Source organism: Panthera pardus, unplaced genomic scaffold (genome assembly GCF_024362965.1).
Source record: "Panthera pardus isolate Hobbes unplaced genomic scaffold, ASM2436296v1 HiC_scaffold_16, whole genome shotgun sequence".
Taxonomy (NCBI): domain Eukaryota; kingdom Metazoa; phylum Chordata; class Mammalia; order Carnivora; family Felidae; genus Panthera; species Panthera pardus.
Window position 1 is genome coordinate 66,638,113 of NW_026526721.1, and position 16,016 is coordinate 66,654,128.

Sequence of the window (16,016 nt, forward strand, 5' to 3'; positions counted from 1 at the left end):
CGCATCAGGCTCTGTGCTAACAGAGCCTGGAGCCTGCTTTGGATTCTGTGTCTCCCTCTCTCTCTGCCCCTCCTCTGCTCATGCTCTGTCTCTCTCTCTGCTCTCAAAAAGAAATAAACATTTAAAAAAAAATAAAAGATTCTCTTTCTCTCCCTGCCCCCTACCCTGCTCTCCCACTCACGATTCCTCTCTCTCTCTAAAAGAAACCCCCCCCAAACACAGATATACATAAATAACAACTACCACCACCACCACCACAATATCTACCACTAATGCAGATGGCTTTCCTCACACTAAGTTGCCTCAGACTAAATCTACCTGATTCCTTTTACTGACTCTATTGAGGAAAGTATAATGAATACCATGAGACAGGCTCAGGTGAATGTGATTTCAAAGATCCAAAGATGGAGAAATCATTCCTCCACTGCAAATGATCAAGGCAATTTTAAAATTTTTTTAATCATTAAAATTCCCATTTATGTTCAACATGCTAAGATCACCTGCTTTGCTTGTTGCCTCAGATCATCCCCAACAGACTCTGGCTCAATCATCTTCCACTCAGCGGCAATACTCCTGAAAACATCAGTTCCAGTGTTTAACACTTGAATGAGACGCCGATCATGAGATAAATGAGCCAAGATCCTCAGTTCAAGTTGAGAGTAATCAGCAGCTAATATTAAGCCACCTGAAACAGAAATGATTTTAGAAAAGCTGGTACAAAGATAAATCCAGGTTTTATAGAATTGAGCGGAAAGACAGAAATTTAGTTCTAACCTAGAACCATAAGATATGTGTCCAAAGGTTAAAATCTTGCTTTTAACATGATGCAATTCAGTTCTGTGACTTAGATCATAATTTTTCTGTTTGGCTTTCAAGTATATGTATTATGTGTAAAGCCACCCCTGACCTCTGCCACTTAACCACTATAGTAGTGCTTTCTTCAGTGTTTCCACAGCACCTGATACACAATCTAAAATGGTTCTTCCATGCCTCTCCCACGTAGCACAGAGCCATTAGAGATGGGATACTTATTTTTCCTTTTCATTCTATAGAAAATCCTTTAAATGAGGGGAAAAATATATTTTCTATTCTTTTAGATTGCTTGCAAAAACTGACATATCTTAAGTTTTACAACAAAACAAAAGATCAAATATTTGCTTCAATAAATTTTTTTAATTCTCATTTCAAAATTAAAAAAAAAAAAGAAAAGAACATCCTTTAAATGGTTGTTGAATGAATGAATGAATGAAGAAACTGATTTGTAATATGTGCACATTTTAAGTGGGCTGGAGAGAAACATTCAATGGAAACAATCCTCTATGACTTGGAGGATTCAGAAAGTTTACCTATGGAATAGAAATAACTGGATTAGACACACATGGCAAAAACAAAATTTAAAAAATAGTGGTAAAGTGGCACCTGGGTGGCTCAGTCAGTTAAGCGTCTGGCTTTGGCTCAGGTCATGATACCATGGTTCATGAGTTTGAGCCCCTCATCAGGTTTCAGATCTTCTGTCCCCTTTCTCTCTATCCCTGCCCTGCTTATGCTCTCTCTCTCAAAAATAAATAAACTTTTTTTTTAAAAATCATGGTAAAAAAAAGTAGGAAAAATATTTACAACTGATATCACAAAAGATTCATTGTCATATTATAAAAAAGACATGCTACAAATCAAGAACAAGATAAAATATAAACAAGCAGTTCACAGAAATAATCAAAAGAACCTTAAACATACTAAAGAATGCTTGACTTCATTCACAATAAAAGAAATGCAATTTAAAACTATAGCAAGGAATAATTTTTCTCTACTTAAATTGCAAAAATCCAGAAGTCGGACAGTACGTTCTGTGGCAAGGCTAAGAAAGGAACACTCAGATATCGTTACTGGGAACTAAATGGCTATTCTCCCCCATTAGATTGCAATTCAACAATACCTACCAATTAAACAGATTTACTCTATGATTCAGCAAACAAACCCACAGTTTGCTGCTACACAGATTACCTGCACAGAGATTAAACTGATTTATGTTCAAAATTATTTACTGATCATCACAATTCTTCAGTATAAAAACATTAAGTGAAGAAAGGCATACAACAGTGTATATGGAATCCTTGTTTTTGTGTAAGAATAGGGGAAGGAATTATATATTCACATTTGCTTATATCTGCATAAAAAATACAATGAGGACATGTAAGAAACATATATGAATGAGGTTATCTAGAAGAGCTGAAGACAATAGGACAACTAGGACAGGGAAGGAAATAAAACTTCTCAATATATTTTGATTTTATACATTTTTATTTCTGAACTATGGTAAATAAATAAACAATTCAAAAGTATATAAGTAATAATTTAAAACAAATGACCACAACTTTTATAGCCTTCTTGCCATAAATAAGATAAACTCACAAAATATATGAAATAAGTGTTTTCAGATGTTGGACATAGTACAGGACTACAATCCTTAAGAAGTAGGGAGGAGGGAAAAGATGAGGTGAGTCATGTGTCTTAGGGTTCTGAAAAGAGGAATTTACCAGAATGCATCGCAGGGAAGGAAAGATGAAACAAAGCATTATGATCTCTCTGAGATGAGGAAGCAGAGACTAGAGTTTGTGCCTACTGAGGGAGCTAGAATTTGTGGAAATTTGGAGAAAGGAGTTGTACATAAGAGGAGCACCACAAATATGCATAGTAATCCCTTTGGACTTTTAACCAAATACTAAAGAAGGGAGATAGTTCAGGAAACCAGGCAAAGAACCAATACTAAAGGAGTAACTATTACTGAAGAAACAACCACCATCACATAGCTGTCAGCTGAACAACTACTTGAACAACATCCTCTTGAATGTTGAGAGATGTTCAAGCTGTGATCAGTCTGAGTGGACAGACCTTGTTAACCCCTTGAGCACCAAGTACAGACCCTAGCAAGGCAGCACCTTACAATCAGGACTAATCTAGCCCTGGGGTAAAGGCCACTCTAAACATTTGCTAACAAAGCTTAAAAAACATCTCAAAATGATCAAGCTGAATGTGAAAGTAAATTAAGTGTCTGCCAGAGAAAATGTTATTAATGAAGACTACAAAATCCCAAGAGTCAATAATGTAGCAACCGTAATATCCAATATATAATAATAATAATAAAATACCAGACATATGAAGATCCAGAAAAATGTAACTGACCAGGAGAGTCTTTAATCAATAGCAAAATGACCCAGAAATTACAGAGATGATGGAATTTTAAATAGCTACCATAGATAATGTTCAGGAATTTAAAGACACATGAACATAATGATGTAACAAATAATGAAATGCAATAAGGTAATAAAAACTAGACAAAGAAATCAAATAAAAATTCTAAAGCTAAAAATACCTGAAATGTAAAACCCACCAGAAGGATGTGACAGTAATTAGACACTGTAGAAGAGAAGATCCATGAACATTAAAACAGCCAATAGAAAATATGCATTGTAGCACAGGATTGGGAGGAAAAAAAAAAAGGAAAGGGAAATAAAAAAGAAGAAAGCTTCAGGGAATTGTGGGGCAATACCAAGTGGTATTACATATGTATATTTGGAGTAATAGAAAGGAAGGAGAGAGAGATATGAACAAAAAACATTACAAGAAATAATGGTTGAAAATGTTCCAAATTTACTGAAAAATATAAGCACATAGATTAAAAAAAAGCAAAATGATGCCAACTGAGGAAATTCAGCAAATTCAAAAGTCTTACAAGCAAAGCATGAAAAACTACCCAGAGACTTGCGCCCAAATCAAATTGCTAAAATTGAATAACAAATAAAATTGAAAAAGCATCCAAGGAAAAGTTTTATTATTCTGGAGGAAGTACTTTAAGATTCCTTGAATTACTCCAAGAAATGAAAAGTGCAAGAAATGGTAAAAATGGACAGATAAGAGAGATGCTTTTTTATTTGATTTCTTTGAAAGATTATAGACTGTTTCAAGCAAGAATAACAGCTATATAGTAGAATTTATATGTCATAGAAATAAAACCTATTATAAAAGAGGGGAAATGGAAAAAATTCCTTATATTACAGGTGAAGTAGTATAAGGTTATTTGAAGATAGTTTGTGATGGGATGCATATTGTAAACTCTAGAATATATAGGATAGTTAATAAGACAGTAGGGAAAATAAAAAGAATAAAAAGTAGTCACTTAAATCTTTAAAAAAGAATAAAAAACAGATAAATAAAACACAAATAACAAGAGAGTAGACTTAAACCAACCATATGCCATTTTTTTTTTTTTTTTTTTTGAGAGTTAGAGAGAGTGAGTGAGCACAAGCAGGGGAGGGGAAGAGGGAGTAGGAACGAGAGAAGCTTACACCAGCTTGACGCTTAGCTTAGATATAGGGCTCGATCTCATGTCCCTGAGATCATGACCTGGGCCCAAATCAAGACAGACGCTCAACTGACTGAGCCACTCAGGTGCCACACCAATAATTACTTTAGATGTAAATGGACTAAACACTAAATATATGTGACAGAAATTTTCAGATTTAATCGATATATCTTTAATTTCAATAAACTTAAAAAATGTAAACAAAAGCAGTATAAAATAAGGTCATGTTAACACAATTTTATTGTTTAGCTAAGAATAAATTGATGAACAAATAAACAAAATGAAGTATATACATACAATCAAATATTATTCAGCCTTAAAAAGAAAGGAAATTCTGACATATACTACAACATGGATGAATCTTAAAGACATTATGCTAAGTGAAATAACCAGACACCAAAAGACTAATACTGTATAATTTCACATAGATGAGATAGCTAGACTAGTCAAATTCACAGAGACATAAAGTAGAATGGTGGCTGCCAGGGGCTGGGGAGTGGGTGGGAAGAGTTATTTTTTAATAGATGTAGAGTTTCAGTTGTGGAAGATGAAAAAGTTCTGGAGATGGATGGTGGTAATGGCTATACAACAAGGCAAATGTACTTAATGTCACAGAGCTAAATACTTAAAAAAAAAAATACTTAAAATACTTAAAAATGGTTACAATGATATAATGCTGATAGTTCATACTTAAAGCAAAACTGAAAATTACCAAGCAGGTTATGTTATCATAGACCTGAATTCACCATTGGAACATTAAGTTTCTGACAGAATTAAAATAAATTCAGAATGCACTCACCCAGACCTAACAGCTGGCAAAAGATAAAAGAGCAAATATGTATACAAATATTAGGGATGTTTAGGAGTTAGATCGTGACTTTCAAATGTTTTATGACTCGAGTTTATAGCCAGAGTTAAACCTTTTATGAAAAGTATATGACTAGAGTACTGAGGAGAGGTCAGGCACTGGGAGGACAGCCTTGGGGACTAGCCCCTGCACTAGGAAGCAGCGGTGTGGAGAAGAGGAGGAGAAACAAAATAGCAAAGCAAGTCAGAAAGACAAAAAAAAAAAAAAAAAAAAAAAAAAATGTGCCCTTCAAGATCAAGGGAGGACAGAAATTGAGGAAAGTAAGGGTTTATGAACAGTACAAAAGCTGTACAGAAGTCAAAGAGGACAAGGACTAATGGTATCTGCTGGACTTTGCCAAAAGGTCTACAATGACCTTGGAAAACATGGTTTCAGCAGACTGCTGCCCATAAGCTTACACCACAGAAGTTTCCCACAGAGCAGATCATGAAGACAATGATGACTGACAACCTTGCAACACAAAGGGGAAAAACAGGCTACACTGAAGAGAGGAAAGGGGAAGCGACCAATGCATCCTTCTGAGTCTTATTCATAATGCAGGCTTTATCAGTGCTTTGAAAACCATTCCCACAGCAATGAGAAGTTCAGAAAACCATCAGCCACCTTACCTGGGAAAGGTACAAAGGCATGTCGCATGCTGACTGAAAAGGGCATTCCTCTGTCTGAGGCTCTCTCCTCCATCTGTGCCTGGTGTCCAGAGTTCAGGCTGCAACTTGTCTTCTTTCTTCCTCTGTCATGAAAACAACATCAGCAGCTGGACATGAAGCAGTCTCAAATATATGAAAAAGGTCTCATTTTTCAGTTAAGTCAATAGTTCTATCTAAGAAACTTAAAAATCTTATCATTTGAAACGCACTTTAAAGCTTAACAAAGCTACTAGATTTTCTTTTTTAGCAAACATTCAATTAAACAGGAAGTAAGACATTTCTGTAACAGCTTCTGCCACAAACTGCTTCTGAAACAATTACTGATATTTAGCTCAAATCAACAAATCCTTTTGACCATATGTAATTATCTATGCTTTTTCTTTCCATCAGGTGTATATGGCGAGGGCAGGAGGGGATGTTCCTGACATAATTAAAAAACTCTTCCCTTTAGCGACTGAGTTAATAAAGCACGTCATGCAGATTGATTTAATTAGTGGCCTAGGTTTTCAGCCTTTCACCATCAACTAGCATCTTTATAGACAGACTCAGGATGTTAAACGAATAGCACCTAGAATAGAAATATATATGCCCAAGGGTGCCTGGGTGGCTTAGATTAAGCCACCAACTCTTGATTTCAGCTTAAGTCATAATTTCAGGGGTTGTGAGTTTGAACCCCCACTAAGGGCTCTGTCTCTGGCTCCTCAACGGACTTGGGGCTCCACGCAACATGGAGCCTGCTTGGGATTCTCTCTCTTCCTCTTTCTCTGTCCCTCCCTGTGCACACGCACACTCTCTCTCCCTCAAAAATAAACTTAAAAAAAAAAAAAAAAAGAAATATGTATGCCCAGAACAAAAAATTCATTATTTCATTATTTTGTCCAATAAAATAACTAATTTCATTATTTTGTCCAAACGGCTGTTTTTGAACCATTCATACTCACAAAAGTATATTAACACAAATACAGAGAAATAACGTCTACCTGTATGTGGGAAGTAGGCCTTTGCCTAGGGCTTGGGAAGGTGGGCTTTCCCCTACTAGTGTTGGCATTTCGATCTCAAAATCTCTTGGCATGTTCTGAATATTTGGTTCTGTAAAGGTTATTCGTCCTAAAATCAAGCAGAATGAAGACATAAAATTGAGGGGAGTGGGAGGGATCTGACATTTATTTCACAGTAATGGCATTACTGAATTATCTTTAAAATGCATGTTCTATTATTGCTACGCTAAAATAAATTTGTATTTAAATATTTTTCATTATGTTCATGTGTCTGACAATGATAAAACAAGTATAAGACCAATCCCAATGTAGGTGAAGATATGAGTCAACAATAGAATATTTTACATTAACCTAGCTCTCTAGAAAACAATCCTATAAGCCATAATTTGATAAGTTGAACTATTCCTATGCTAAAGTGAATACCAGGTGTCAGCACTATACAATGTTAGTGGTGGTATTAATGAGTAATCAAATGGACTAATCAAATGGATCCTAGGAGAAATGACTATCAAAGCTTTCAAAACCCAGGAATGCACAAAACAGAATCTGAAGCAGAAGAGCAACTGAATGCTGAAGAGGGACAACTGGGGCCCAAGGAGTTAGCTAATGTGGAAAACGCAGGAGTGAGAAGCGGTGACTGGAAAATCACTTTCTAGATATCAGCTGGCTGCTTTTCTTCATCACCATCCTTAATCATTAAGAGAATCAATGGTAGCATTGATAAAGTTGGAGACTAGAATCAGGTGGTTACTGAATTTTCTAGGAAAGAGAAAGCAATTTGTTTTAATGTTTATAGCCTTTATTTCCCAAAAAATATTTTACACTTGTTTACTTATTGATTGAATTTTTCTAAAACACATAAGCATAGTTCAAAAAAAGTCTGGGTAACTGATTGTGTTATTGTAGTTTTTATAACACATATATAGTGATACAAAATCTTCTGTTTTAAATTGTACTCTTCTTTGTAACTGGCTGTCTACTAGCTACTATATATAATTTCATCTTCTTTTGATGAGTCAGGCATTTTAAGTACCTCAGATATTCTTTTACTGAATAAATCCCTGATATATGTCCTTGTTATTTACCTTTTAGCAAAAATTAGTGCTCAATTAATGGTAGATATTAATGTACTTACTATCATTAAATGGCCTGTTCAATGTTACAAAACCAGCCAAAACCAGAAGAAGGAATCTAAGTCTCTTGCTGCCTCAGCACACTGTCTTCTTTTCTATAATGGCACTTACTATTCAGACCTATTGTTTAAATTAATGAGGTTAACACTGGCAGACAAACAAGATGGCAAAAATAAATGAAAACATGAATGTAGCTTCATGGAGATGAATTCTAATAACTAAATGGCTTTACTATGCTTAGGTAAGCTTGTATTTCTAAAATAGTCTTTATTTATTTATTTATTTATTTATTTACTTATTTTTATTAATTAAATATAATTTATTGTCAAATTGGTTTCCATACAATACCCATACAAACTGACTGAAAAACAAAAGGAACTGATTACTTTCTGCTTTATAAACAATGAATAAATGCAACACCTTTAAAACTCTACATTGATTTTGATATGTTGATATGTCTTAGCATATGTCTCAAAATGAAATTTAAATACCAATAGGGCAAGAAATGGCTAGGATGAAGGCAGATGTTAGCTAAATAGGGGAGAAGGGAAAAGACTTTATTTAGAACAGAGAATAAGCAAGCGAAGAGAAGAGCAGCTCCTCATGGTACCTCCATCTGTAATAACAGCAACAACTGATAACTAGCCATGCACAAAGTGCCATGAACTAAACACTTTAAATGTATTAACCTACTTAATCCTCAGAATGACCTGGTGAAGTAGACTATTAACACTGTGTTTTACACATGAGGACACGTGGGCACCAAGCTACCTTGTCTAAAGATTCATAGCACCAGAATTCAAAACATGTAAAAATTAGATATTAAAGTCCAATTCTATACCACCAACCTAAACTATCTCCCCAATGAAAGTATTAATCCTGCCCTTTCTTCAAATGCACTTTGCAGTTGGCAAATATTTAGTTTTGTACGGCTTAGCCTAAGAATGCTTTTTTCCTTACCTATCCCAAGAGTCATACAAGACACTCAAAGTACTCCACAGCTCTTTTCTGATTCAGTAAAATAAGACACTCATTTATTATACAGATGTTCCACAGCACTATTTAGATTCAACTTGGAGAGAATCTTAAGAGGTTCAGGAGAGGGCTAGGACTGAAATTAGATAAGATCACTGGCTCAAATAAATATTAATCCAAAGCACAGCCTCAGACATCCCAGTTACTCTATATAGTACTTGAAAGTAGGAACTCTATCTTACTAAATCTCATCTCTGTAGCTAGTATCCATCCATGCTTTGGTGTAGTATGTGTTTCATAAATGTTTATGAAACTTCACAGTATCTAATAATCAACACTTGAATTCCTTGGTCATCATAAGCAAACATTATATATGAAAAGTTTTTCTTTCAAAATTGGCTATTATCTACAATTAAGATTTCTCATTACCTGTAGCAGTGTGTGATTGTGATATAGGATAGATTCTTTCCATTCCAAGAAAAGGATTTAGACGCTTTTCCCGCTGCAGAGGAAAGACCACTTTGGTAATAGCATTAGTGATTCTTCTCCACTCTAATATCAAGCCTGGTAAAGGATGCAATGCCTTTAATTTATTTAAAACATCCTGCCAAAGAAATATAAAAAGGTAAGATCAGATTCTTGTCCAAATTCCATAGCAAACTAGACTTTCTTAAATCTCAAAATTAATTTTGTTAACTCCTGTATCTACAACTCAAAATTAACTGTTTGGGGTTTTTTGACAATCACTGTGATAAAACTATAACAACTATAGATTATAAAATGCAAATATGTCAATGCTGAGTAATATCAATTTAGATCTACCTTAAAAATAAAATCAATGAGATGTCAACTTAGCAAGGTATTAGAACTGCCTTCCCTCGCCCCACCCCAAGAATCCTTTCTCTGTATTTTCCTTCTCTATTCTTCATGTGATTGGAAGTTTCTTATGTTTTGTTTTTTTTTTTCCTTTTGCCCTAATACTTTCATGGTTTCCATGTCAAGAAAGTTAGAAGACGTTTATCTTCAAAACTGTGAATTTTCCATGCTACAGAATTTTGGTAAACTGCTAAGAAATAGGAACTTGGAAGGTTAGAGGGCCAGTGAGATAAAACAAAAAGTTTTGTTACAGAATGAAACAGTGGAAACTTCCCTAGGGCAGGTTAGTCATAGTTAATGATATTAGGGTCAAAATTCTACAGAATGGCAACTGGGGACTTCTTTTTCCTTGGCTGTTGTGGCTGTATTTCCTACCCCTTATTATTCCATTGAAAATTTGTTCAGCAAAACTGTAAAATTAAGCCTTTTCTCTTCTCTCTTAAGCATAAAGTTTCCATGGATTGTGATTTGTACTTTTACTTTGAAATTAGCAGAGTAGAGGGGTCTCTGGGTGGCTCAGTTGGTTATCCGACTCTTGGTTTTGGCTCACGTCATGATCTCACGGTTCATGAGTTCCAACCCTGCAGTGGGTTCTGCTCTGACAGCGTGGAGACTGCTTTGGATCAATTCTCTTTCCCCCTCTCTGCCCCTCTCACATTCACTCTCTCTCTCAAAACAAATAAGTAAACTTAAAAAAAAAAAAAAGAACTTAGTAGACTAGATTCTTAAAAGAAGTTCATGGAAAACTTACTATTTTGCCCTAAAATTGCCCCTAAACTATTTTATTTGTAATGGCTGGACTTTTTTTCTTTTTTAATTCTTCCGCACCTTTGTTCATATACCTATAACTATATAAATTATGTTACACTAGAAGTCCAAGAGTAGTGGATGTCAATGACTAAATAATGTCTACAGATCTAAGTTTATAAACCATTATACTGTCTTAATGATAGGAAGGACACAACTGCTAAATCAGATTATGGTCCAGATTTTCCATGATGGAATGTCTCCAGTTTTTGCAGGCAGTTGAACCACAAACCAATTTGTTTTTATCTGGATAAGTTCAAATATTGGGCTATGCTGGATCTTGCTTTCATCAGCATTCTTTCAAGACACTAAAATGCTAAAAGTAATTCAATTTCTGCCCTGTGACTGCCCCATAGAGCACCTTACTGGTGCTGAGCTGTTTTCCCAGCCTTAGCTTGCGTCCATTGTCATTCACTCTTCTAGTAGAACCCAAAGTCTTCTTGCTGCCTTGATTTTTTCTCTCTCCATTTGGTGGCAATTTTAATTCCAAAAATAAAACCTGCAAGAAATTAATGCTTCTTTAGTCAAGAATTAAATCCCAAGCATTGACATTCACAAACATTTTTTAAAGTTATTTAAGAAAATCTATATAATTCACTATGGCTTCGGAGATTTTCTTATAACATCTTAAATTATCACATTTAATAAATAATGGCAATAAAAATCTGTACGTCAAGTATGTCTATACCCTAATTTAGGCACTATCAGATTAATACCAATGCCAGGCTTTTAAACAGTCAAGAACACGGGAATGTATACTCTGTGCTGAACAAGTGATAAATAAGCTATTGACATTGAGACTAGCAATTGCTCTGACAACTGTGAACTCTCCTAAATACCCCTTGATGTGGTAACCAACGTGGCTACTCAACCATTTAGGCCTCATAGAGGGTCAATATGGGAGGCTCTGTGGCTATCATATGATCACAAAAATCAGAGAACACTAAGGTAGAAAGGGATCCAAAAAGTCATCTACTTCCACCACCATAAGGCTAGACTCAGAATCCTTGGGCACAAAAGTCAGGAGAAGGTGGCTAACCCAACGTAGCAATAATGATAGCTAGAGTGGCTCATAAGCACCCACTGAAGAAACTAGGCCTATACAGAGCAGGGATTTTTTTTTTTTTAATTTAAAGTAACAATAAATCAACAATTCCAGGAGGAAAGACCTACCATAATTAAAACAATTCAAAGATCTCAAGTTATGTTTTTAAAGGTTCTTTATCTTGCATTTCTGTTTTTGGTGAAACCCTCAGAATTGAGTGCGGAAACTTCATAAATTACCTCTCCACGTCTCAATGAATATATCTGTGAAATGAGGTAGTTGAACTAGATGAGAGCAAGAGGCACTAATATTTATTGAGGACTTACTTTGTGTCAGCCATTATGCTAGATGCTTTAACACGTATCATCACATGTAATATATGTAACAATTCTGTGACACATTTGAAAAGTTTACACAGTTGGAGAAACTTGCTTAACATTACATGGCCAAAAAGCAGAAAAATTAAGAATTAGAACCCATAGTCTTCTGACTCCAAAGTCCTTTTTCTTTCCTCTAACCCATGCTTCCCTCTAGACTAGGAATCAACAACCATTTCCAAAAATGGGCCAGATAACAGATATTTTCAGCCAATTGTGCCATTATAGACCAAAAGCAGCCAAAGACAATAAGTAAATGAACAACAGGTGTGGCTGTGCTCCAATAAAATTTTATTTACAAAAACAGGTGGCAGACCAGATCTAGCCCACAAGACGTAGTTTGCTGATCCCCACTCTACGCCAGTGCCATCCAAAAGAACTTTTTTGCAATAATGAAAATGTTCTATATTTGCATTCCCCATTACGATAGTCACTTGCCACCTGTGGCTATAGAACATTTGAAACGTGTCTAGCACAAGTAAGGAACTGAATTAATATATTTTATTTAATTTTAATCAAATTAAATATAAATAGCCACAAGTGGCTAGTGGCTCCTGTATTGGACAGTGCAGCTCTAGATGATTAGTAATATCCTTCCCAGGTCAAAGATTCAACTTCAGATCACTAAGGATTAAACAGTCAATGTGTGAAACTGTCAGATTACCTTAAATATAATTTCCATTTTAACATGAAGACCTAAGAACATGCCATTAACATCAAAGGTCTTTTATTCTGGCCTAGAGTTTAGTCTAGGCCTATGGCCTTAGTACCCATCTGAATCACAAGGGCTCAGATTCCTGTCTTTGCCCCAAGCCTACTTATGCTGAAATCCAGAGATCCTATGTTTTTGATAAGTCTTCTATGTAATTTTATGTGCAATCAGTTTGGGAGTTCTAAGCTAAAGAACTCAAAAGAGGGGTGCCTGGGTGGCTCAGTCCATTGGGCAGCCAACTTTGGCTCATGTCATGATCTCATAGCTCATGAGTTTGAGCCCTGTATCAGGCTCTGTGCTGACAGCCAGATTCTGTGTCTCCCTCTCTCTCTGCCCTTCCCCTGCTCATGCTTTGTCTCTGTCTCTCTCTCTCAAAAATAAATAAACATTAAAAAAAAACTCAAAAGAAAAAAATTAAAAAAATAAACAAAAAAAGGCACCACTAATTCAATACAAATGTACCCTGTGGTTAGGAGAAACAAAATTCCTCTTATTTTAAAAACATAACCCTGTGGCTTAAAAAGGGGGCATTTATATGAGTATATATAACATTTATTGAATATTTACTATGAGATGAGCACTATTCTAAGTGTTTTACTTTCATCATTTACTCCTCACAACAAATCTGTGAGGTATTTCTATCATAACCCATTTTACTGATGTAGAAATTGAGATATAAAGAGTTAATGTATTGGCCCAAGGTTCAGAGTTAATTACTAAGTGGAGGAGACAGGATTCAAATTCAAGAAGACTGGCTTGAAAGCCTGTGATCTTTACAATATGCTGTATTACTGAATTGCATCTGTAAGACACCTGAACCTCAATGCTATCGAGTATAAGCACCCACCCTGTACTTGTAACCCCTCTACAACACCCCAACCACCCTTTGCGGAGTGTGAGGAGACAAAAGAATAGAATGTCAAACTTTGAAAATAAAAAAAAGGATAAACTCTGTCAAAACGTATGTAAGTTTATAAAAATCTTATGTAGGTTTAAAAAAAGCAAATAGTCACAAAATACCCTTTTTCGTTAACAACTGAGAAAAATATCTAATTTTGTTCTCCAAAAAAAAATTGGGGGGAAGGAAGGAGTGAGACTTCATGAAATGTCTAACTTCATGGAGAAACAACTACACTGTTATGTAACATCACTATAGATCTTTTGTTTAATAAATATTTACTGAGTACCTCCTCTGTTCTAGGTAAATCTCATGGAGCATACATTCTAGGTTTCTTTACTACCTTCCAAACTCATAAATACAGACATAATTTATAAATTAGACACTAGAATACTCTATTTCCAAAGTTCTGTGCTGGACTAAAATTTTTAAAATTGATCTTTGTCATTTAGGCAAACACATTTAGGAAATACACACACATACACAAACACACACATCATTTTTAACTCTAAATTCTGCATTCCCATGATACAACCTCAGCAATATCATCTGAACTGGTGAAGGAAAAACTGTGCCCGGCTAGTTGATAGGCCTGAGTCTCAATGGCATCCAGCTTGGCTTGCATTATGTGTTTCTGACTTTCACACTCTGCAGTACTAAATCCAATTCCATTTAGTTCTAACAAGGCCAAGCAGTACTGAGAGGGCATTTCCACTTTACAGAAAACATCTGGAAGAAAAAACAAGAAAACTAAGACATTAATTCACCAGCTAAACGATTGGATTAGCATCATCACCTAAAAACACATGGAATTTTTCTAGGCAAATTCAGAGGTGCTACCCAAGCAATTCTTCAAGATCCAGTCTCCAAAGCAGCACTCTCAGGCCAACAATGAAAGGCATAAAAGTACTTCCCACTTTTCTACTTCAGCACTAGACCACTATCTTTGTCTACACAGAGGGCAGAAAAACTGGCAATCTTGTGAATAGTCTATATTATAATAAACTGCATTTCTCCCAAGATAATGTTTTTGTTTCTACCCTTGGCAAGAGCAAGAGAGCCAAACTTATTTGCTAAACTGACTAGAAAGAGTTAATCTCCTGAAATTATTTCCAATGTTCCTGGTTCCATGATATGCACATTTGCACAAAGAACTAAAAATGGATGCTTCTTACCAAAGAAGCCAATGCTCTTACCAAAGAGTAAAGAAAAAGTTTTCTAAAGTAAGAATCAGAGTATTTTTCTATCTACTGATGCTTCTCAACAGAGTAGTCATTCTACATCATTTTTTTCCAGTATGCTTTCTGGAATATTAGTGTCAAAGATACTCTATGAAAAGAGTACAGTTGAGAGACACTGTATTGGGAGTTCCAGCATTTATATACTGCTTTTGGATATTCATGATGCCTGTTAATTTAGTAAAGGCTCTGAGAAGCCCTGAAGGAAAGACTATTTAATTTTGTATTAACTGAAAGTCTGAAATTATTTGACCACAATACCTTGTATCTTATGCAATACTTATTAGCATCCTGAAAAGTAAAAATATTTAATGTCTCACCTTTTAAGGAAAGTTTGTTGACCCCTGTGCTGGACAATCCAGACATAGAATTTGCATTAAAAGTGATAAAGAGGGATGCCTGGGTGGCTTAGTCCTTTAAGCCTCTGGCTCTTGAAAACAACTAGGTCGTGATTTCAAGGATTTGTGAGAGGGAGCCCCCCAAGGTGGCAGCTGTGCTGACAGCACAGAGCTTGCTTGGGATTCTCTCTCTTCCCCTCTCTCTCTCTGCCCTTCCTCCTTGCTGTCTCTCTCTCAAATAAATAAAGTTTAAAAAAAGTGTGATAAAGAGTGATAAAGACCTGTGATAAAGTGTCTAAATATAAAACCAACACCAGTCTGTAATAGCACAAAAATGCCAGCAACATCGTTTTAACCTTGAAGGTTTTCCTTCTTCAACAAAGAATTGAGTTGATTCATAGCATTGAAGATGAGAATCGACTCCATCGAGGCTCTGTATCTCCCAGAATGTTCAGTGTTGACATTCAGCCCCAGACTCTGAACTCCTTGGCCAGTCTCTATCCCTTCGAGGAGTGGAAGCTCATGAGGAAGAAAACTGGAAACTATGCTGTGAAGAGTTGGCTCCTTAGAATCTGGATCTAGTAACCAGCATGCCACCTGAGAGGGTTCAAAGACATTTGTGCGCACTTAAATCAAAAGGGGAAAATGCTCATTTCTAATCTCACTCATTTTCATGTAATACCAATTCAGTGGCCTTTCTAGAAGAGGAGGAAAGGATAATTATAAATTGTCCCAGGACTCATT

At 35.6% G+C, this 16,016-nt stretch overlaps 1 protein-coding gene across 3 annotated transcripts in view; it reads right to left on the reverse strand.

Annotated features, from left to right (window-relative positions):
* POLQ (DNA polymerase theta) overlaps positions 1–16,016 on the reverse strand; it is a 120,272-nt gene that overhangs the window by 23,153 nt on the left and 81,103 nt on the right. The window contains exons 21-27 of one of the 3 annotated variants that reach the window (XM_019448509.2): positions 15,629–15,869; positions 14,232–14,425; positions 11,026–11,163; positions 9,411–9,585; positions 6,856–6,982; positions 5,837–5,958; positions 501–685 (exon numbers count right to left, since the gene is read on the reverse strand). In XM_019448509.2, coding sequence (XP_019304054.2) covers positions 501–685; positions 5,837–5,958; positions 6,856–6,982; positions 9,411–9,585; positions 11,026–11,163; positions 14,232–14,425; positions 15,629–15,869 — 1,182 coding nt within the window. Of the gene's footprint in view, positions 1–500; positions 686–5,836; positions 5,959–6,855; positions 6,983–9,410; positions 9,586–11,025; positions 11,164–14,231; positions 14,426–15,628; positions 15,870–16,016 lie in introns of those variants that run through there. The other 2 variants (XM_053903420.1, XM_019448511.2) reach the window with 2 other exon arrangements.